Consider the following 21,641-nt stretch of genomic DNA (forward strand, 5'->3'; position numbering starts at 1 on the left):
AGTGCATGATACACAGGGCGTATCAAAATAAAGGAAACCCAAATTTGACCGTAATTTATAGGAAAACTGCTGATTTCTTAATTAAGCGTTATACATGTTTGTCTCCAGAAAGTCTTGCATGTCTTCTTTCCAATGACACCTCGATTGTGTGCTCAGTGTCACAGTTGAATGAGTCACAGTGCCGATTTCACCTGCTCGTCAACAATGCATTGTTACTCATTCAACTGTGACATTGAGCACAAGATCAAGGTGTCATTGGAAAAAAGACATGCAGGCCTTCCTGGAGACATATAATGCTTCATTAGGAAATCTGCAGTTTTCCTATAAATTACGGTTGAATTGGGGTTTCCTTTCTTTTGATACGCCCTGTACATATATTGACACAAAGATGACTCATGGCTGTTAAAGTTGCCTATATAATGTATCATCAAGCTGATTTAGAAAATTAGTCAGAACTTAAGGAACTGGAACCTAGTAAAGTGTCGGTTCAACCCATTGAAAGATAACAGTCATTATGAATACCTTAATTAAAATCTCCCTGTGCACACAATAAAGAATATAGAACCAACAAACTACGTCCTGAGTTTTCTTGACTGCATGCTAAATGCATCCTCTTAATTGAAACAAGGCTTTCACTGTCAAGGACGCACCACATGTCACAGGTGGCCCCTCAATTACTGAACACGCAGCCTTCCGGAACGGAAAGTCTGATAACTCTTGCAAGTGGTAAAGGTGATGTCATCTAAACAGAAGGGTTGAGAGTTGTCACGTCTCTCAGGTTGCAAAGTGTTGCATTTCAGGCCTTCAGTTTCTGGGTGAAGTCACAGTGGTCTAATTAAATCCCACCCAGTGGCACACATGGTCTAGATTCTGGGGCTTTCCCTCCTCATAATAAACCTACCAAATCTGTATTGGCATTTTTATCATGGTCTTTGCCCCTCCCCCCCCAAAAAAAATGTTGATTACGTAGTACCACATTAATTCATTGTAGTCCCAATCATGCCTATAGTAATTGACCAAAGTATAAGGTGAATATAAAAACATGAGTGTCATATCAACAAGAGGTTGACCCCATGAGCAAAATCCGAAGCCTTCTCACTGACATACATGTGCAAAAAACAAAGACAAATCAAAATATGAGCTTGATATGACAACAAATTATCAGAGAATTGAGTTTCACAGTTTAAGATTTTTAGTGAACAACTTGAAGGCTTTCATGAGCATTTTGAAAGTTTGTAGAGAACTCCCTTTTCTGTATTCTGTGGATGGTTGCAGTAATGTGTGAAACGATCGAGTCTTTGAGCAGAACGGTTCCAATGATGGTGCCATGGAGGAAAATCAGTGGTTGTAACTGTTTGATATTTCAATCAGTAAGCTTATGATGTATTTAGGAGGTTTTTTATTCTTAATGGGAGACTTTGAGACGCTGGTGGCAGCAGACGTACGTGCCGGTCCTTTTTCACAGTTTCACATGTGCTCAGAACTATGCTTGCAAGCTCAGAACAATGCGCGTGTGCTCAGAAAGGACCAGTATGCTTGCTGCAACCAGATGTCTCAAAGTCTCTCTCTGTGATTTTCAGAAATACTGTTTGCAGCTCAGATATCTGACAGTAAGATATAAGTGGCTAATTACGTGGAAGTCCTGTCATCAGGGAACGATGCTTGGAAATGTCATCGTGTCAAATCATGGGTGACTTCATTTGTGCTGTAAAATTGTTCATTCATAGCTATGCAAAGGATATAAAGGAGTGGATTTGGGAGTATGCAGCCCAGCGTGGGTACATTACAAGCTATGGCGTCGACAACAACAGCGGTTTGATGGGTACCAGGACTCACTGTAAGGTACTGGGCTAAATGTCCCATGGGACATTCGGGTACAGGGCTAAATGTCCCAGGGGGCACTCGGCAGTGCTCACATTTTTTTTAAAGGGGCACCAGAAGAAAATAAACTGCAGCTGCATTTCAACGGAGACAATTCACAGATTTCAAATGGGGTAGAAGGATGGGGTACCCAGGGGCACGGACATCCACTGGGGGGCATGTGCCCCCGTGTCCCCCTTAAGTTATGCCACTGTCCCCAAAATGGAAAGGATTGCCTTTTGCACGCCAAGGAAATCTGACATGATTTGGAACCTTTTCTTTCTATATCAACCACAGACATGGCAAATGTTTGAATATTTTGCTCAATTTGGAGTACCGCCACCCATTGAGATAATTGTAATTTTTGTCTTTTAGAAAATGCAGCCAATTAGTTCACAGGCAGAAGGTTTTTGAACAAGGGGGCTATTATTATTGTTATCATTATTATTATTGGTTTCTTTTTCCGGTAATGACTCTTCAATAGCACCGTAGGCACTGTAGCTCGCAAGCTTGAAGAAACCTGTAAAGAGTAGACAATGAGAAGCAGTTACAGTTTAAGAGGTGGGAGGAAAACCCCAGAGGAATATTCTGAGTGAAACCCACGGAATCGAGTTTGGACAGAAAACCCAATCCACATGTGGACCGAGCCTTGATTCAAAAGTAGTGAAGCCCGTCTAACCAGAAAAATTTGAACAATAGAAGGGCAAAATGAGCAATAAAAAGACCTATTTGAATAATAAAAGAGAAAAAGAGCAATAAAAAAAACAATTTGAATAATAAAAAGAGCAATTTGAATAATACAAAGAGCAGCTTGAACAGTAAAAAGAGCAAAAGAGCAATAAAGAGAACAATTTGAATAATACAAAGAGCCGTTTGAGCAATGAAAAGAACAATTTGAATAATAAAAAGAGCAAAAGAGCAATAAAAAGAACAATTTGAATAATAAAAAGAGCCATTTGAGCAAGGAAAGAACAATTTGAATAATACAAAGAGCCATTTGAGCAATGAAAATAACAATTTGAACTATACTGAAAAAAAGCAGTTGGAATAATACAAAGAGCAAATTGAACAATAAAAAGAGCAATTTGAATAATACAAAGACCTACTTGAACAATAAAAAGAGAAAAAGAGCAATACAGAGATTAATTTGAACAATAAAAGAGCAATAATACAATGATGTGTTTTACATTTAGGTTCCACAATAAAGAACAACAGTAACGCTCTGCTCTGTTTGAATTTGTAAAACCGTATACATGTACATGGTAACCGGATGTAAAACACCAGTTCAAAAGATTTTTGATACCCCAACCCGACCCCCCATAGCCAAAACAGTTTGTACAATTTTGGAAACAGTTTCGAGAAATTGTTTTTCCCCCGAAAAGTTTAGGGGACAGAAAGGCAAGATGACCTTTCAAAATTCAAATTACTGAGATTAATATTTTGTCATTTCTGTTTTCCTTTTTGTGATTCTTCAAGGCTTGTCATTATCGACCACCGGTACTGCCACATGTCGAGCATGGCTGGCAAAAGAGAGAGAATGAACAGGTAATGCGTCTTTTTCAAGGGGCAGAATGATGCCCAGTGCAGATTGGGGATCAGTGTTGCAGAGTGTGGAAGGGGTTGAAATAAGTGCATATGGTCCAAAGTTCATGGTGAATAGCTAGAATTGTTTCAATTTTAAACAGGGAAGGAACAGAAAAGTCACTTATTTTCCTGACAATCTGTATCGCGTCATGCTGTAATGAAGTCTGTTTAATGATTCAGCACTTTTGTTTCAGTAGTTGATCCAAATTCATTCAAGTAGAGGTATCAAATTCAACACAGTTAGCCATGATCCTTTTTCACTTTCCCTTGGTATTCCTGTAGTGCAGTAAACCTGGATCGGCTACCATGAATGAAGGAGACCTATCCCTTGCCTTCTGATTGTGTTCGAAATGAGGGTTATAGGGAGAAATGAATAGGGAGTCAAAAAAAGAAAATTGGCAGGACAGGAAAAGCTGATTGAGTTGCTTCCAATTTGCTGCAGGTGAGGCCCAACGTCCTGTCTGGTCTGTGTGATGGCAACCATATGCTGCACGAGTACATTCTCAACTACACCAGGGATTTCCTGAAACACCCCTATCCAGCCAAGTGGGCCGCACTGGATTTGAACGCAGGGCACAGGTGAGGCCAAATATCAGAACAATACAATGCAAAAACATTTTCCTCCCAAAATGATTTTCTAGCACCAAGTATTGTGTGCTTGTTTTGTTCATTTTTGAAAAAAAACATTAACCGACAAAATAGACCTAAAACATGATGGCGACATGCTTTGTTCACATGTGCGCTTTCCTAAGGAAGCTTGATGAGTCGTGTTCCACCTCACTGCCAGGGGAAGGGCACATGGAAACAAAGTGTAACATCGTCATGTTACATCATGTGCAGCAGGAATCATGTTTGCTTGAAGATCACAATGGCTATTCAGCATTTTACCCAATGTGCTTTACAGAGCAAGATGGAGAAATCAACAAAGTGAACCCAAGGAAACGACCTCAACGTACTCCTCTCACCAAATGAGACGATTAAGTCACAAGCTCACTGCTGGATTCTAATGCTGCTTTTCATACTATACGAATAGACCATTTGTTAGAAGTACCGGTAGATTGCTACATTCTGCACTTTATTCACGACAGTATTATTTGTACATGGCACAAAAAGTGGCTTACTCTGCCATTCAGAAAGTTTTTGTTTCCCCAAAGTGCAGCCTTACCTAAGGACAGACGTAGCGAAGCAGCTGGACTGTAATCTGCTTTCTACTTTTGTTTTTGTGCTTAATTTGGGCCTTCCACCAGGGGAGAGACAGAATCAGGCAACCAAGTGGATGCGGAACTGGCAGTCTTCTTGGAAGATGTGTTGAAGGAAAACAGGGACCTTGTCGTGGTTAGTTCAGAATGTTCCATTGTCCAACCAGAAGAAATCATAATAAGAAATCAGTATTGAAGAGAATTACAACAAATGACTTGAGGCATTTTGCCGCTGACAAGATTTGTACACTGTTGGTCAGCTGAAGAACCCAGAGCCTCCCGATTATTGATGACTGAACAACCAACAAACAAATCTTTGTAACTATCAACAACCCAACCAATCCATCAGCATCCAATCAACACAATGGCCAGGCAACATAAGACTGTTCAAACTAAGCAATCAAGATCATGGATGTGTCAGGTTCTTCAGCACGATTTTCGCAATTTTGGTCACAGTTTATTTTAGGAGATCATGGCAAACCACTGCACAAGAACCCCTCCCACCTTGGCAGCTACTACGAGACACTGCTACCGTTTCTCTCTGTCCTCATGCCAACCTGGCTTCTAAGAGAACGGCCTGATATCATGGCAAACCTCATAGACAACCAGCAACGATATATGGTAACGTTAAGCCCTCAGTGACTTTTCAATTTTTTTTTTCTTCTGGTAAACAAGAAAAAGTTGTGGATTTCATTGTTGACTTAGTTTTGAATTTTGCCTTCAATTCTGTCACAGTTTCTTATCCGTATTTTGCAAAGTTAATCAGTCTCACTGTTTTATTTTACATCCCAGAATCGTCAAATTCAAGAAAATTAAAGGTCCAATGCCTTTGTTTCATGGAGGAAACAATATGAAGAAATATTCTCAGAACCCATGTATTTTCCAGTTTGTTTAAAAGTGTGTACAGATTGGGATGAACAGAGTTGGAGAAAGTGATGTAATATGGTGACTCTGATTGTTTTACTGGATATCCCAATTTCAACTTTGCAAAAAGCATCGCAGCACGTTTGTCAGCACAGTTCCACTTGATTGTAATAACTTTGTCCTTACAAGGTCCACGCTGATTTGCATCTGAGCATGAAGTCCCTCCTCCATTATCCTAATATGGGTGAAGTGGGCGGGGTCATCGCTTCCAAGGCTGTCAATGTCTTCACCGAGGTGATCCCCCAAGAACGTTCCTGCGAGCAGGCCAACATCCCACCTTGGACATGCGTGTGTGGCTTTATGCAGGTAAAGATAAGATCCAAGGCACCACTTCCTGAAAAATACCAAAATCAATGATTCTTTGCAGATGTACAGGGTTATAATTACACAGTGACCATCTCTATTCAAATTTGCCCAAAAACAAAAAAGCTGTAGCCCTCTGGCACTAAAAATCACACCAACGTGGTATTTTAAAGGAAAACCTGTTAAATCTTCTGCTATCAGAAACTGCCTGAATCACATTGGACTCCGAGGCACACTACCATGGTCCAGAAGACACTGGGATACATCAACGCCATGCATAGCCTCGAGTGGCTACAGTCCTCGGACACCAGTGCCTTGGGGGATGCAAGGACCTCCTGCCTAGACCTCCATCTCAGGCGGATCCTCAGTGTCGTGGTCAACGAGAATAAAGACGAGGACTTGCATTCCGCTCGGCATTATGTCTACCGCTTGACCTTCCAGACGATTGAGGAGGACACGGTGTGGTCGGTTGTAATGGACAGTGACATGGATATAAAGCGGGTGAGCAGGTTTCATAGATTCCTTGCCAAAAAAACAGAAAATGACTTTTCAAGATGTCTTAACCACTCCACCACCAAGCTCGCCGGGGCGAGCTTGGTGGTCGACTGGTTAAGACATCTGCACTAGTAAGCAGGAGGTCGTGGGTTCGAGTCCCACCCGAGTAAGCTTGTGAGGTTTTTTTTTCGCAAGCTCTTGGACAAGCACTTAGCATACAGTGCTTATTAATATAAGTTGGGTAAGGGCAAACCCGTTATATATAGAAAATGACTTGTCTTCAAGTTTATTTCCCGAGGTTTTACATTTAACAATTGTGGCTGGAGATGATGAGGCATAAACAAATCGGACAACCAAAATTAGAAGCCATTACTAGGGGCCATCCTATTTGCATGCAGGCGGCGCGCGCGCGTGCAAATTACTCCTTGACCAATAGGCCGCACTCAATAGCCGAAGTGCGCATGTGCTCTCTCAGGTTGAGACAGCTGCGTGAGTGTAAACGGCCCCTCGGAGTGGCATCTCGTCGGATTCCTCTATACTGGCAGCAGTTTGCTTACATGTTAAAGCAAAGCCTGCATTCAGTGAAACAATAAGCGGAAGTGGTCTAAATATATGTGAAATAGTATTGACGTGGTTTGAAGTTAACATCACTAACTGAGCTTTTGCTTTTTCATAAGCACATCAATAATTCACATTTCTATAGGTACTTTAGGATGTTCTCAGAGTTAACATGCTTCTCCTTAGTTTGTGTTGGAAAGACTTTGGATATCTTTGTGACCCAAATTCAGAGTGTATTCTTATACTTCAGTATTTTTCAAAAGGTGCCAGTTGGCCCACAACGCATATGCATGAACGTGAGGTATCTTAGCGCTGTTGGGGAGTGCAATGGCAATCGTTCCACTTAAATTGGCTTCCCTCCTCAACTGTTTAGGAACTGAATTTGCTGAAGATGTTAGCATTGATGTCTCCCTCATTCACAGGTCAGACAGATTACTCTCTATCAGCCTTACGATGTGTGCTGGGACAGGCGAGTGCCCCTACAATTCTGTGTCTGCAATAAGGCCTCCCAGCCAACTCCATCCAAGCTGTACCGACCACGGTCAGTCACGTGATACTGGTCCCACTGACTGGTAGTTCCAAATGTTCACTCAGGATGTCACCGGTAAGAGCAACTGGTCCTCAAGCTGGCATCTTGAACCGACAGAAAAAATGGGGGGGGGGTTCTAGTGTTACAAGAAGCTAAAGAAATGAAGTTTGGTGATACAGTGCTGGGTGCACTTTGTATTTCAACCTCTTCATGCTAGAAGACTTGTAAACACACAAGATTACCCGGAGGACTTTTGAACCAGTCTTGGCAGATTTCCTACGTAGTAGATCTATACTCATTTCTATACTTGAGTTGTACCCATTGTGTCTGTACACTCATGGAGACTGTATCTAGTTTGTGGAGGTTGAGGATGCCTGGAACCCTGATTCAGTCGTAAGCCACAGCTTAACGTAGCATATATCACTCAGTGACACTGTCTTGGATGTTAACAAAAGTAATGATGTGGTATGAAATTTTTGCACGTTAAACAAATGACCACCCAGGGCCAGCATTTTGTAAAGGACTGCAGTTTTTGAAACTTGTCATTTTTAAAAGTAGGTATTTATTGCATCCTGGACAATTTCATTGTGAAATACTAATAGCCTTTGTATTAGTTAGATAACTGAAATGATATCATGGAAATTGCTGCAATGAACAAGCATTCTTGTTTCTGGTTAACCGAAATCAAATGTCATTACTAAAAGCATCATCAGCCTGTAATGTCTCTTAGCTGCCTCAGGGGTTACACAAATGCCTGTGATTTGTGTGTTTGCCTTCTGTTTGCATAATGGGTATGCAGAACTGCCTCAGGTTCAGCCATGAAATTGAAACAATCCAGTTCAGTTTTCTGATGCTGTGCTGCAAGTTGATGTATTGTTTGAAAAGCTGAAACCAAATGTAGGGTTAGATATATTTATTCAACAAATCTGTGGAACATCGTCACATATATAATATATAGAGTATGTTCGTGAGATTGCAGGTTAATATTGCTCCCTTCTCTTTTGACTAAAATCTTTACCTACAGGTAAAAACTATTTGGAGGTGTTGTGAAATATTACTAGTATATAGTGTTATGTTGTATATTGGGGTCAAAAAGTAAATTTGACTTTACTATTTAATGTCAAATTATACAAGGCATATTTATTATAGTTTCATGTTTCAGATGGAGCGCAATTTTTATTAAAAAACAGTTTAATAGTTTGATTCTTGTTGGTTCATTCGCTCACATGCTATGCATTAACATCTTTTAAAGATGCGCGTTAAAACAGCAGCGTGGAAGATGTCAGTGTTCCATCTGTGTTGGAAGAGTTCAGTAAGGACATACTTGAGGTGCTCTGAATTTTGAAAGACCGTACTGTTATTTTGTGCAACAGCCAGCATTCCTGAACGCATGTGTTGTATTTACTGTGCTCATAAACGCATGTCTTGACAGGCATCTTGGTACCGGGGACTGTTTTTATTGTTGAAAGATGGTGGAATGAGTACAAGGACTTGAAGTGATGTTTCACATCTCATGGGTGCCATGTGCAATCACGAACCTTGTGCCCTTTTGGCATTGAAAAATGATGACTCAAAGATCAATGAAGGTCACAACAAACTCCAAAATTTCCTGCCCCGGATGTCAAGTTAGTTTTATTGACAAACAGACATGAACATGACTTGTTGAAAGTAGCAGCACACTACATTTTTACATCATATACACATGCATATTCCCTTGTCCCCTGGGATTGTTGTTCTACTTTGTCAGTGGGACTCATTGCCACCAATGTCCATTACTCCATCTACGAAGCAGAAATTCCAAAGTGACTGAATTTGTAATTGGACAGATCTCGCATAATGCCAGCTGGTTTACTGAAGATCTGAGAGGCCTTTCCCCATTACACCTAAGGATGGTGTTCTGTAATGCATATCAACCTACCTCCCAAATGACAACAGAGAGCGGCGTGTATCTTGGGCATTTGGCTGAGTCACTCCAACTGGCTGCAAGACATTGAACAGAACATCCAACATCTTGGCAGTAAGCCAACCATGTAAACACCATAAAACATGGCAGGTTTTGGATGCCCATTTCAGCTGCCATCCAGTCCTGCATACACAATCACCAACGACCCCCCCCAATACAGGCAATGCAAAAACCACATGCAGCGGAAATGCCTGTGTGATGTGTCAGTTTCTTTGTGCATAGTAATTCATCGTTTTCGGTGATTCATGTTCTCCAAAGACTCTTCCCCCCTCTCCGGCAAAGAGGCTCCATAATTGGGAGCCTGTTCCACTTACAGCAGCTACACTCAATCCTTGTTACAAGTTGTATGTTTAAAGATACAAGTAGTTATTTACCCTGTGGATGGAGAGCTTTGTTTCAGTTTCCAGAGAAGGCAAATGACTTCCTCCTTTCATAGGATCATAATTTATCTCGTGTACGACTTTATTTCTACATGTTTTTACTTGACGCTTCAGGTTTGTGTGGGTTGCTGGACGGCAACATATAGCTTTTATGCTTTAGTTACTCTGCCTGTTTCATCGTTTTATAATAATGACAATGATACTAATAATTACAATGTGCCACAGTTTGATTTTAAATAGACAAACACACATGAACATTTCTATTCCTCAGTTGGAAGATCACTAGTATTAAACCCGGCTTGGCTGAGATTTGATGACAGTGACTTGATGTAAAATGAGAAGAACAACTTGGCGGCCAGAGGACTTTTTAAGCTTGACATGTTTGAGAGAGAGTATCTACCGGTATGTGACCAGCCTTGCATAAACAAGTTTGTCATCACACACGTATCCGTCAAATACAACAAAAATTGGGTGAAAATTTATCCAACATTCGGATTTCTCGTAATTATTTTCTATTCTTCTTAGATGTCCAGAGACATACAGGCAGATTAGGAAAGAAAGAAATTTAAGGGAGAAAAGTTGAACTTATATCCTGAGACATCCAACAAAACCATTTTACACCTCATAAAACCTTGAAGTAAACCTCCAATTAACACCTTTTCAATGCTGCATTCTCCCTTTTACAAAAGGTAAACCAGCTTTAGTGTTATACATATGAAGCAAGATATGGGATGGAGAGCACTCCCCCTCACCTTTGTGTTGGTCATTGTTTGATCGGAATCTCAGGAATTCTTTACAGACTTCTAGGGGGATGTGTAAGGTAACAATAGTCTAGAGTGTGTCTAGGGATTGGACAGGTAAGGGGGGTACCCCTCCGTCCCATATCTTGCTGCGCACAGAATTGGAACCAGCATCAGGTCCAGTGTTGTAATCGAGACCATCACAAGACCAGGTACAAGACCAGCCAAGAGTAACTGCTTGAACATTGACAAAGGAATGTTTTTGTTGCAGTTCACCTGAATGGCTTCCAACTTGAATTCAGACTGGGGATCTTGTGTTAGTCTTGTGAAGGTCTTAAGGAGTCTCTGCTACAACACTGATTTAGGTGACAGAACCCCCTCTTTTCTTGACAAGTCCAAAGCCCCGATCAGCCTAGCCTCGGTTCCAAGATCAAAAAAGAAAATACACCTTTGGGTACATAGGAAAAAGCACCCCTTCTTGGATTCTGAAGATCTGGCGTATGTGATCACCGCAAAGGGTGAACTGGTTTGGAGTTTGCTGATTCTCAGAGGCAGTGGAGAGTCAAGAAGAGTGGAGAGAGCTGGTTAAAAAGTCATCAGTGGTGTTCCAAGTGACCTCCTTCGTGGTTATAAGATAGATAGAATCAATACAGCCCCACAGGACAGATGTTAAGTTAAATATTTACACACACACACTAACATTTACTGCAAGCTACCACCCTGCCCGCATCTGTGCTCCGCTGATGAGAATGGTGGGAAGGAAGAACCAGCAACCGATGACATCGCAGGCGCCAGGGAATCGCCAGTCCTTGCAGACCTTGGGACCGGCTGGGGGCCAATTTCATCTGCTTAATAGCAAACATATGCTATGCTGCAAAGCAAAGACCGACTGGGAACCAGCTACAAGAAACATCTGAGTGTATGATGGATTGGCTGGTAACCCATGTCTGCTGAACAAGTGTTTTCTGAGCCTAGCATGTTTCTGCGCATAGCAGCTCTGTGAGGCCCAGGGCCAGCCCTTGCAGAGCTTGCCAGTCTTCACCACTTGCCCCGCTTGGACCAGTCCTTGGGGTTCCAGTGCAGGCACTTGGGATCGATCCTGATCTTGCGCTTGACCATGGCCTTCTCCTGCCCCTCGATGACCTCCGGCGACAGTGTGACGATGTACTGGCCTTTGTAGTAGTTGATGAGGTTCAGGTGCTGCAGGGTGGAGATCACGTCCTCCTTGCGGATGCTGGTCGTCTCACAGATCTCACTGGATGGGACAGAAATGATCCACCAAACACCGAGTTTCATGTTTCATTCACTGCCTTACTTTAGTGACTCGGGTTTAGCCCTCAGCACAAGGGAACTTCTTAGGGTACAAGTTCATGTACAGACTCAACCTAGGAGATGTCACAGCTGCAGAGGTACCACACTTGTACGCATTCTTAGATGTAGGGTGTGCGCATGTAAGTCACAACACCCTGTCGGTTAACAAGGCAGGAAATCATCCATGCTTGCGGGTACCATCTGCACACGAGCATGGTACCACCACAGTAATGGCTGCTAATTCTGTTTGCTGGAGTAGTCTGTGCAAGATAATGAGTACAAGAGCTTGGACGGGACTTTTTGGTTCACACAACTGATCTATTTTGCCACTTTTCTCAAGTATTATCAAATTTCATTGAGCATGTGTACATTTAAAGCAGTTTCAGAAACAGTCTTGCACTGCCTAAACAAAGGGGAAAAAGAATAGGGGTGTCTCGAAATAATAAACAAGTTGACATAGAAGGAAATCTGTTGAAGATCAAGTGTACGAACTAAAGTGAGAGCAAGTTTTTCGAGGTTATGGACTCACTGCTCTGATATTGAACATGTGTTCTAAGCTATGGTGCAAGTCTCCGAAAAGAGAATTGGGTAAAACGGCTTGCTTTTGATACATTTGATCCAAGTAATATTTACAAAAGGGAACCTTCCTTCAAACGACATAAAATTGAGTTTATGCATCTCTTGCTGTTAAAAAGGGGAAAAAAGCCAGGAACAAATTCCGTTTACACTATTAAGCAAAAGACTTACTTGATGGTGATCTGCGGTCTTTCTCCGTCGGCTGACTTCTGGAGTTTGAGGATGGTCTCCAAGATGGTCTGGGACCAGTAGCTCCGATACGACAGAAGCCCCAAATCAGACAGTGGCTTCTCGGGGGAGCCGGTCTTTCCTTCAAACTGTGATAGGACATAGCCTAGGCAAGGAATATGAAGGTTTTGCAAACTTTAGGTCCCTTGTTTTTCCCCCTATATTCAATGCTGGTATTTCCTCCATTCAAGAAATCAACGGAATAAAACAAGTCCGAGGTTACAAAATGATTCACAGCAAAACAAGAATTGTTTGCATATTATTCAAATAGAGTGTGAATGTTCCTTTAAAAAAATTGAATAGGTTCGTTTTTGAGACACTAAATTTAGGACAATTTTCATGGTACAGATCATAAATTAAGACATTTTTATATCCTTCGATGTGGTAAATGACCAGTAAGACGTATCCTGTTCATCAGAACACCAACTTATCTGACAACTCTGCACCATGCCAAAAAGTTGGCATTCATGAGACGGTCGGAGATGAGACAATGAGCCAATTATGGTAAGAGGCGGAAACTAATTTGGGTTAAAGCAAAAATGTGAGCAGACCCCCACAATATTCATCTAATGGCAATTTTTCCTGAGTAATTTTGTATTAAAGTTTGTAACAGAAAGAGGAAACCAGGCACTGGTTTGATCCTGCCGAACAGCACATTGGTGAAAGATGTTGAGGTTCCTCTTATCGATTCACACGAAGCAAGATTCATTTAATAGTGGGACAGTGGCTCTGGTGACTGTGCCTCATTTTGCTGTTGGGTCACACACCCGCAAGAATACTCACTGAATTCAATAAGCAGTTTGCCAAAACCCTTTCTCTGGTATGGCGGTAATGACAGGATGCAAGCTACGTTGTAGTCCTCGGTAGACTCTTTCTCCTGGATCCAGAATTTAGTGGGATAACGATAAAATCGTTCAACAGTGGGGGAGTTCGAAGAAAATGAGATCGGGAACGCTGTGTGACATAACTTTATACCCATATTAACCACTTCCTGCCGGGGACTCCGAACTCTGAAAAAGGGAACAGGGCCTTGTTACAAAAGGCTGGACTCGGAACAAAAGACCAGGCTGCGGGGAATTACCGACATTTTTTCACTCTCAAAATCGGAGATAATCCTGCCTTGTTTTGAAATAGTATACTACCGTTTGGGGCATTTAGAGCGAGCGGATTACCACTGGGGACAAAAGCGCTCCATCACCGCAGCGATGAGCCACACAGCACCGCTGCATGCTAATCTGACCCCTATTGAAAAGAGGTCAGCAGTGCACTGAGCCAGGTTCGTGATCAAAAGAATGTTATGCAACACCACAAAATCTGGGCTCTTTTTACAAGGCTGCAGGCCTGGCTGAAATACTCCAGCATCAATAGATGTTGTCTGTCTGGCTAGAGTGGACACCAGACATGCCTTCACGTGTTTGCAAGTGTCCAGTAAATGAAGATAGGAATTTTTCAAGAATTTTGAAAACAGAAAAAAATGATAAATATCCTGCCCCAGCATCATCAACATTGATAAATGCTCCGGCAGGAAGTGGTTGAAGCCATGACATTCCACTCAGTTGTAAAAGGAAAGAAACTGTTATTAAAGGTAACAATGTAGGGCACTGTTGTCATCCAACCACACTGTAAGTTGGTGCACATTCAACTGAAAATTTTGCCGCTCATTCAACTGATCAACCAGTGCAGTCCTTCCATGGTTCTTGGGAAGAAGTCCACAGTATGACTTGTAACTCATTTATACAGTCCACGAGTCTTTGCACACAAAATACCACCATCTCGTTTACCTTTGAGAAGTAGCCCACAATGTGGAAGCCCCTGTTGTCGTACTCCGTCATGACGTAGAAGAGAAATGGGTCCGTGTCGTAGTACAGCGTCTTGTGGTCTAGGAACAGCTTGGCTAGCAGGCAGAGCTTTTGTGAATATGACTAGCGTGCCAAGAGCAAAACGGAAAGCGGAATGCTCCAATGACGGGAAACCAGTGAAGGATTCAAATGTAGATCCAATTCTGAAGTGATACTCAACAATTACACTGAAAAGGTTGCACTTACCACAGCAGAAAATCATGCTGCTGCCGAAGCATACTTCACTGCACCCCATGCACATAACAGATTTGTTACACTGAATTAAGCAACTGCTAGTTCTTCCTGGGAGCAGCTTCCTTTTGCACTATGCTTACTTCATTACTTCATTTTTTGTTTTATCAAAATATCAACTTTTTGAGAGTGCTATGAACTTATAAACTTGGACCCTGAACTATCCCCCTAAGAGACAGATCTGGGCATGTGATCACTATAACACTCAGGAAGGATCTGGGGTCAGGAGAAAGCACAGTGCTAACAACCCTTGACAGCATTTGAGAGCACTGAGCAGCATATACTTAAGGGCCTCCAGCGATCACAAGTTCCACCACTCTAAATACAAAATAAGACCCTGTGAACACTGCACGGGGTGAATTTGGTGGCAGTTGCCTGATTATTTCAATAGTTTTGTTGCATGGTGTGAAAAGAGGCAAAAACTGGGTCCTCAAACAAGCAAATGAATTTATATCCCTACATGTAGTCTAGTCTTTATCCCTTATTCAAGATTTTCTGGGGGCTGCCTTTGATTGGGACTGGCGAGATGAAGGCCTGCAGTTTTTACCTTGTTTTTCCGGCCGTCAATTTCAAAGAAGGAGATATTGCCCTTACGGTAGATTTCATTGCCTGGGGGGTGTCTCAAGTTACACTTGACCTGAGGAAAAGTATATATTGCATTTCAATAACCCACTGAAAGTAACAATGCACAAAAGGGGGGACGGGCATTTGACCCGACCACATAGGACTAGCATCAGAGTAGAAATGTGCACGAATGATGTTGCTGACTGATTATGCAATATACCACAATCGTTGCATGGAGCAAAGAACAATGGAACATAAAAAAGCTCTATATTATAATATAAAGGAACTAGAACAGTTCACCGAAAGAAGCGATGGAATTTGGTTGGAAGTACAGTTTGTGGAAAGTTTTAGATTACACAGTTTGGTATCTGACGAGAGAGTTAGTAAATTGAAACATATGACTGTGGTCGCAGGAAGGAACCAAAATTCTATGTGTGGGAATATGTTTCCTGAACAGCTTACATACAAAATGATACTTGAACACAGTTTGAGGGAAAGTAGTGGGAATTACTGGTCCTGAGGTGTACGTCAAATTGACTACCTCCCAACACTGTACTTCACCTCAGGAAATTATGCACACAAGCAAATTGACAACATAACAGATTCAAGGCCCAGCATACAATATGTTCCTGAGCTGAAGAGTACTGCCCATCTGGCAAGGACTACAGCAGCCTGGTTCCGTTAGGATTACATGTCACAGATTACATGTCTATGAAGTAGGTTCCAGAGGGAATTTTTGGTGCTACCCAAAAAACGTACCACACAGCAGCGAGTTGGATACTCCCTGGGATGACTTTATCTGGGCAAAACGTGTGGCAAAATCGGCCAATGAAAAGCTACAATTTGCTCATGAATATTTATGACGTGTAGTGACATCTGCTAAACTGACCTCCACAAGTGTATGATATGGACAGTCATAAGGGACTCTTTGCATTCCAATCCAAGAAACTTCACTCCTACAGGTGTATGCAATTAGCATCGCACATTAACCACTCTCTGCCGGGCGACCCGTTTTCGAGTACATAGGCTTTATATGCAGAGCTGGGAGCCCGGAACTGGGACAAAAGAGTTGGGCCTTATAACAAAAGACCGTGCTCAGCACAAAAGACTGAGCTGCTGGGCATTACCGACATTTTTTCGCTCTCAATAGTGGAGATAATCCAGCCTTGTTTTGAAACAGTATACCACGGTTTGAGGCATTCAGAGCAAGCGGATTACCACCGGGGACAAAAGCTCTCCAGCACCGCAGCGATGAGCCACAGAGCACCGCTGCACGCTAATCTGGCCCCTATTGAAAAGAGGTCAGCAGTGCACTGTTCCAGTTTCGGGAACAAAAGAATCTTACATAACACCGCATAATCTGGGCTCTTTTTCCAAGGCTGCAGGCCTGGCTGAAATATTCAGGAGTCGATGGAATTTCCAGTCAGCTTTAGAGTAGTGCCCAAAGAGTCCTTCATGTGGGTATAAACGGCCATTAAATGAAATGATGAATTTTTGAAGAATTTTAAAAACGGAAAATCTTGAAAATGATCCGGCATCTTGTCTTGCTCAAGAAAAATCCACCCGGCAGCAGGTGGTTAAGACAGATTATAACGACCCACCTTGTGCCTCTCCAAGCACTTTCTGCTCTTGACGTACTTGAGGCAGAACTCGCAGAGGTAGATGATGGGGAGAACGGTCAGCTCGATGGGGTACGGAGAGAAGTACCAGGGCCGGATGCGGTGACGGCCCAGCTCAATCATGCTGATGTTCTTCATCCGGGTGATGATGTCGTCGTGGGTCTTGTCGGTGGCCATGCTGCCCGTCTGGCGAGGGGCATGGGCGGGCGGCACCGGCTCTGGCTGTGAGGTCTGAGAGAAGAAGTCCGGCGTGGACTGGAATGTGCATAGAGAAGGAGGAAGGGAATAAAAGAGATTAAAATGACTTGTGCAACTACCCCTGCTGGTTCAAACATCACGACTACGTAAAAAAATTGCCTTCTATGGCAAGGATATGGTTTGTGGTCAAAGTATCCTAAAACTTAACCTGATACTGTAGAATTGAAGCAGGACACAGGAATCTACGCTTACTACTGGGTCCTCTAGATATTGGCCTATTTGAAGTTTGGCAGACACAAAGGGAGAGGCTATTTGAAGTGAATAAATTGTGAGCGAGCACAAAAGATTTTGCAGAAACCAAACAGCATCCTCCTGCTGTGACTACCATAGGCTAGTGCAGAGGCTGAAGTTGGCAATGGACGCTTACGGACCCCAGGTCCTGTCACAGAATTCAGATCTGACCTGACTAGAGAAAGAGAGGGAGAGACGCTCGGTACCTGAGAGAAACTTGGCACCAGACTCTGACCCTGTGACAGCTGCGTTGGGGAAACCGACAGCGGGGCGGAGACTGGCGAGGGAGCGTTGTCAATGACCGGGATGCCAGTCACCTGTTGCTGCGATGCTGGGGCCCCGGCATCATTCATGGGCAGCTTACGTTTACGCCCTATGGCCGACTTGTTGCGCTGTACTGCACCGAGTCCTCCTCCGCCATTTGTCTGCATAGAAAAAAAAAAATTTATGCTTCCTTTTTGAGTTCTGTGACCATTCCATGACTGGTTGTGGAATCACTTCAAGCAGGAGTTGGTTTCAACTTTGGGTTTTGGGAAGGCATTTTAAGTTTTCCTGAGTTTTTACTTAAGTTTCAAATTTGGTGTAAAGTATTTTGTAATTTTTATAGAATTGTATGCGTTGAATTGTTGCTATGAGTGCATTGATATGTAACTTTTAATATTCATATGCTTTGAAAGAGAGATTACAACATGTTGGTCGGTCTTGGTCGGTCTATTGTACCAATGCCTGCACAAATGCCCCTCCCCACTGCCTTGTTTGCTATTAAAGTCAATTTAAATTCTATCTGAAATACATGATGCTAATATTCCCCAATGTAAACATCTTGAAATCTAACCTGTTCAGTTCAGACACAGAGAAAAGGTTACTACCTACATTATGCATCTAAGGATAGTTCGGAAAAGGGATTTCCAACAACAAAAATGAAACAACAATGTAGGAGATACTCTCTATCGGAACAATGTTACCAGTTACGAGAACATCACCTTACGGGCCTCAGGCTTGACCAAGAGAGGGCGTACTTTTCCTAGATACCGGGACTCTGCTTGCGATACTCACTACGTTTCCCTGGTTAACGAAGGCGTTTCATCATTGATTTATTGCACGGTATACCAGGTAATGCAAAGAGACTGTTCCCCAACGTTTTTTGCACGCAAGAGCTTTTGGTAACAGTGAGGCAGAAACCAGACTCTTGAATACATGCACCAAACAAGATGGCGATCGATTGAGTACTATGGACCACCTGGCTCTGTTCAACCGTTGAGAGGGTACTTCTAGTTGAGGCGGATTACTCGTCTGTGTCTGCAAGGCACTGAATTTTTTAGTCTGGTCTCCTAAAAGCATACTTTGCAAGTACACGAATCCCCAAATATCTTACCATGTCTCTTTCAGGTGATGACGCTCTGGAATTTGAGGAGCAGTTTCCTTTACTGAGGCTTTCTTTGACCGGTGTCTTGGCGTCCTTCTTGGGCAGCTGCATCTTGTCCAGGTCCAGGCGGTCTCGTTCCACCCATTCGTCCAGCCGCTTGTTATCTGTGATAAGATATGCTCAGGCTTGAGGCCTTGTCTGAAGTGGTTTTGTCCAGATCTCGAGATCTTCGGGTCAATGTTTTGTTTCTGTTTGAGACCACAGGAGGGGTTTTTGAAGCATCGCTGCTCCAGAGGATCAAGACCAAGGAACAAAATGTATCTATCCATGTGACTTTTAATGGAAAGAAAAGGTGATCCTATCAAAACTTGCATACAAATCATCAAAGCTCTCACAAGCTTTAACGGTGCCCAACAAACTTGGAGAACTCCATGAAATCTAAGCTGTAATTTGAAGTAGTTTAAGCCAGGTTCAAATTACCCAAATAACAACAACGTCCCATGAATTCATTTTCTGAAGAATAGTGAAAATGGTCGAATAACCAGTTGACCAGTCACTCTAAGTGCTTAAATAAAAGCCCAATCATGCACGCATTATCCAAATCTTGGAGAGATAACTCTTACATTAGTTAACAGCTGCATCAAATTACCAACAATTCGAGTTGATCTACTTACAATCAATGAAGTGGACATAAAACAAGGGACGATTCTCTACCTCCTTTCGACTCAGTATTTCAGCCAATGCTGCAAAGAATGGCCAAAGAGAGCATTTCAGTCAAGAAGGAAAAGGGGCAGTAAATGTAAGTTACAAGATAAAAGTAGCAGTACTTGAGACAGAAGTTAATCATAAAAGGACCCATTCTGGTATTTTCTACGTCGATCAAGCACCTCTCCCAGGCCAATTTGGCTTTACACTGTGAAGTGTGAACGGCCTGGATGTGATTTTGCCAACAAGAATTGAAATGTGATTTGGGTAGATGTGATATCGTAGCGAGAATGTAAGCTTGGCAGGATCATCTAAAATTACAACGGCAGAAATCACAACGTCTGGTGAACTACGCGTTGTGGTCACAGCTACATGTACCAAATGTTGCACTGCTCAGGAAACAGTCCTTGGCGTGCACATGCAGTCACCCCATGCTTATTGTGAATGGTCTGCTCCACCAGCACCGCGTGACATTGTCTCCCGGTATATCAGTCCCAAGCTGAAGTGCACCCCCAATTGGCGAAAGAGAGACAGGTGGTTACAAGTGGGTTCTTACACGTGTTGCAAAATGCACTGAAATCGAACGAATCTTCCTCAACGCGACATAGCTAGCTAGGTCGTACACACACGAAAGTACATGTACTGTATGAACACCCAAGTTTTCACAGCTCTGTGGAGAATCACATACGTGCGGAATGAACAATACTGGTTCCCGCCGCGCCGCTGATAAGGTAATACAAGAGTAGACGGGTCTGGAGCCAGACTACAGGGCTCCAGATTGTGCACAGCTACAACAGCGATGACATGGCTGGCAGCACGGTAGCTGCCCCATCAATTCATAGTGTCGCCTTGAAACTGATCAAAGTAAGCTACAACTAACTTGTCACAAAACCTGGTCTTTCTCTGTAGCTTCTTCTATTACATTTATATTGATGGTTATTTTGATATACTTTGTCGTGGTTCACGAGGACGATTTTGGCAAGACTGTGGCGCACACATGGTCTTGGTGGCCTGTGCGTGCATAGTACTGTACCACATCCATGCATGGTGTTTTCGTATCAATCTTCACATTTCCTTCGTAGTTTCGGCATAGTTAATCATTCTTATTTATTTCTTTGGTAGTGTGTGTTTGTTATTTTAAGACAAAACTTTTTATTATTTTCGGCACAAACATCTAACCTTCTGATAATGAGAATAAGTTTGGAATGATCATGTGACATACTCTTTATGACAAAAGTTTTAGAACCCAGCAAGAACGTACAAACAATGGTAGGGACCTAGGTGAATTAAGTTAATTTCAAGTAGGCATGCCTGGTTTTGTATATGTATACGTAGAATCTAACCAAGAATCTATTCAGATTGAAGTTTTTCAAAATGAAATGACAACCGAGGTGTAAGCCTATGAAGCTGTTATTTTTCATTGATGCACATCAAGACAATTTCGTACCATGGAGCTTCTCAAACAAGAACAAGCACATGTCAAATACAATTGTGGATCAGATTTTTTTAGACGTTTGCCCCTTTTCCTTAGCAAAAGCAAAACAAAAACACAAGTAAAGCCCCCCCAAAAAAGTAGAGAAAAGGGTAGAGGTCAATTTTGCTTTTTACCATGACTGAATGACATGGAATGGGGTAAAGGGAGCTTAAAACAAAGCTGTTATATTTAACGTAATAAATTTTAACTGGCCAAGAGCTATTCGACATGTATAATTTTTTTCTCAGTTTTTAAGACAATATCGTATTGTGACTATAGAGACAAATAAAAAAAGTTATCCCTTCTGCCGATAGAGGGGGCTCTTTCAAATTCAAGTTTGACTTACGCCACTCGTCTGCATTGGCCATCTTGACTGGCATTCGGCAGCCTTCAACTACCAAGTCCTCCTTTAAAATAAGACGTAAAAAATCGAGGAAAGTTTAAACTCACAGTACAACAAACAAATGGTCAAATTAACCTACAAGGCTACCCTCTTCGTGTATTTTCTTACCGGATCGAGCTCCTGTTGGGTCTCCAGATCGTCCTCCATTTTGGATGAATGCGTTCGTGTGTTCGAGGAAGTGTATACAACGCGTTAACGTTGAGAAATAGAGCTGTATAGAATTCTCCAATAAGCCATTGGTTCAGCACGTGCTTCTCCCTCCTAGCGCTGGTTCCGCGAAT

General features: G+C 42.4%; 2 protein-coding genes across 2 annotated transcripts in view; one reads left to right on the forward strand and one right to left on the reverse strand.

Annotated features, from left to right (window-relative positions):
• LOC110987557 (uncharacterized) overlaps positions 1-8,655 on the forward strand; it is a 28,529-nt gene extending 19,874 nt beyond the window's left edge. The window contains exons 6-13 of the mRNA XM_022250378.2: positions 1,728-1,842; positions 3,337-3,405; positions 3,887-4,023; positions 4,692-4,779; positions 5,100-5,264; positions 5,697-5,873; positions 6,072-6,371; positions 7,346-8,655. Of these exons, the coding sequence (XP_022106070.2) occupies positions 1,728-1,842; positions 3,337-3,405; positions 3,887-4,023; positions 4,692-4,779; positions 5,100-5,264; positions 5,697-5,873; positions 6,072-6,371; positions 7,346-7,477 (1,183 nt within the window). The 3' untranslated portion in view covers positions 7,478-8,655. The remainder of the gene's footprint in view (positions 1-1,727; positions 1,843-3,336; positions 3,406-3,886; positions 4,024-4,691; positions 4,780-5,099; positions 5,265-5,696; positions 5,874-6,071; positions 6,372-7,345) is intronic.
• A 402-nt stretch (positions 8,656-9,057) lies between these two features.
• Positions 9,058-21,604, reverse strand: kat5 (lysine acetyltransferase 5). The gene is made up of 11 exons (XM_022250390.2): positions 21,469-21,604; positions 21,304-21,364; positions 19,453-19,521; positions 18,788-18,942; positions 17,619-17,837; positions 16,906-17,178; positions 15,288-15,377; positions 14,432-14,572; positions 13,434-13,527; positions 12,594-12,756; positions 9,058-11,790 (listed from the first exon to the last, which is right to left on the reverse strand). The coding sequence occupies exons 1-11, from the start codon at positions 21,505-21,507 to the stop codon at positions 11,574-11,576; spliced, it is 1,521 nt and encodes a 506-aa protein (XP_022106082.1). The 5' UTR covers positions 21,508-21,604; the 3' UTR covers positions 9,058-11,573.
• Between the last annotated feature and the right edge of the window lie 37 nt (positions 21,605-21,641).

This window comes from Acanthaster planci, linkage group LG01, assembly GCF_054643075.1.
Source record: "Acanthaster planci isolate LZ-2023a linkage group LG01, COTS_SCS, whole genome shotgun sequence".
Lineage (NCBI taxonomy): Eukaryota > Metazoa > Echinodermata > Asteroidea > Valvatida > Acanthasteridae > Acanthaster > Acanthaster planci.

Bases quoted from the DNA above. Each gene is read 5' to 3' on its own strand.
- kat5 (XM_022250390.2), bottom strand. From the start codon at position 21,507: ATGGAGGACGATCTGGAGACCCAACAGGAGCTCGATCCG. The intron at 21,365-21,468 runs GTAAGAAAATAC...CTTATTTTAAAG, and splicing joins CCCAACAGGAGCTCGATCCG to GAGGACTTGGTAGTTGAAGG. The intron at 18,943-19,452 runs GTAAGTAGATCA...ATCTTATCACAG, and splicing joins TTATGTCCACTTCATTGATT to ATAACAAGCGGCTGGACGAA.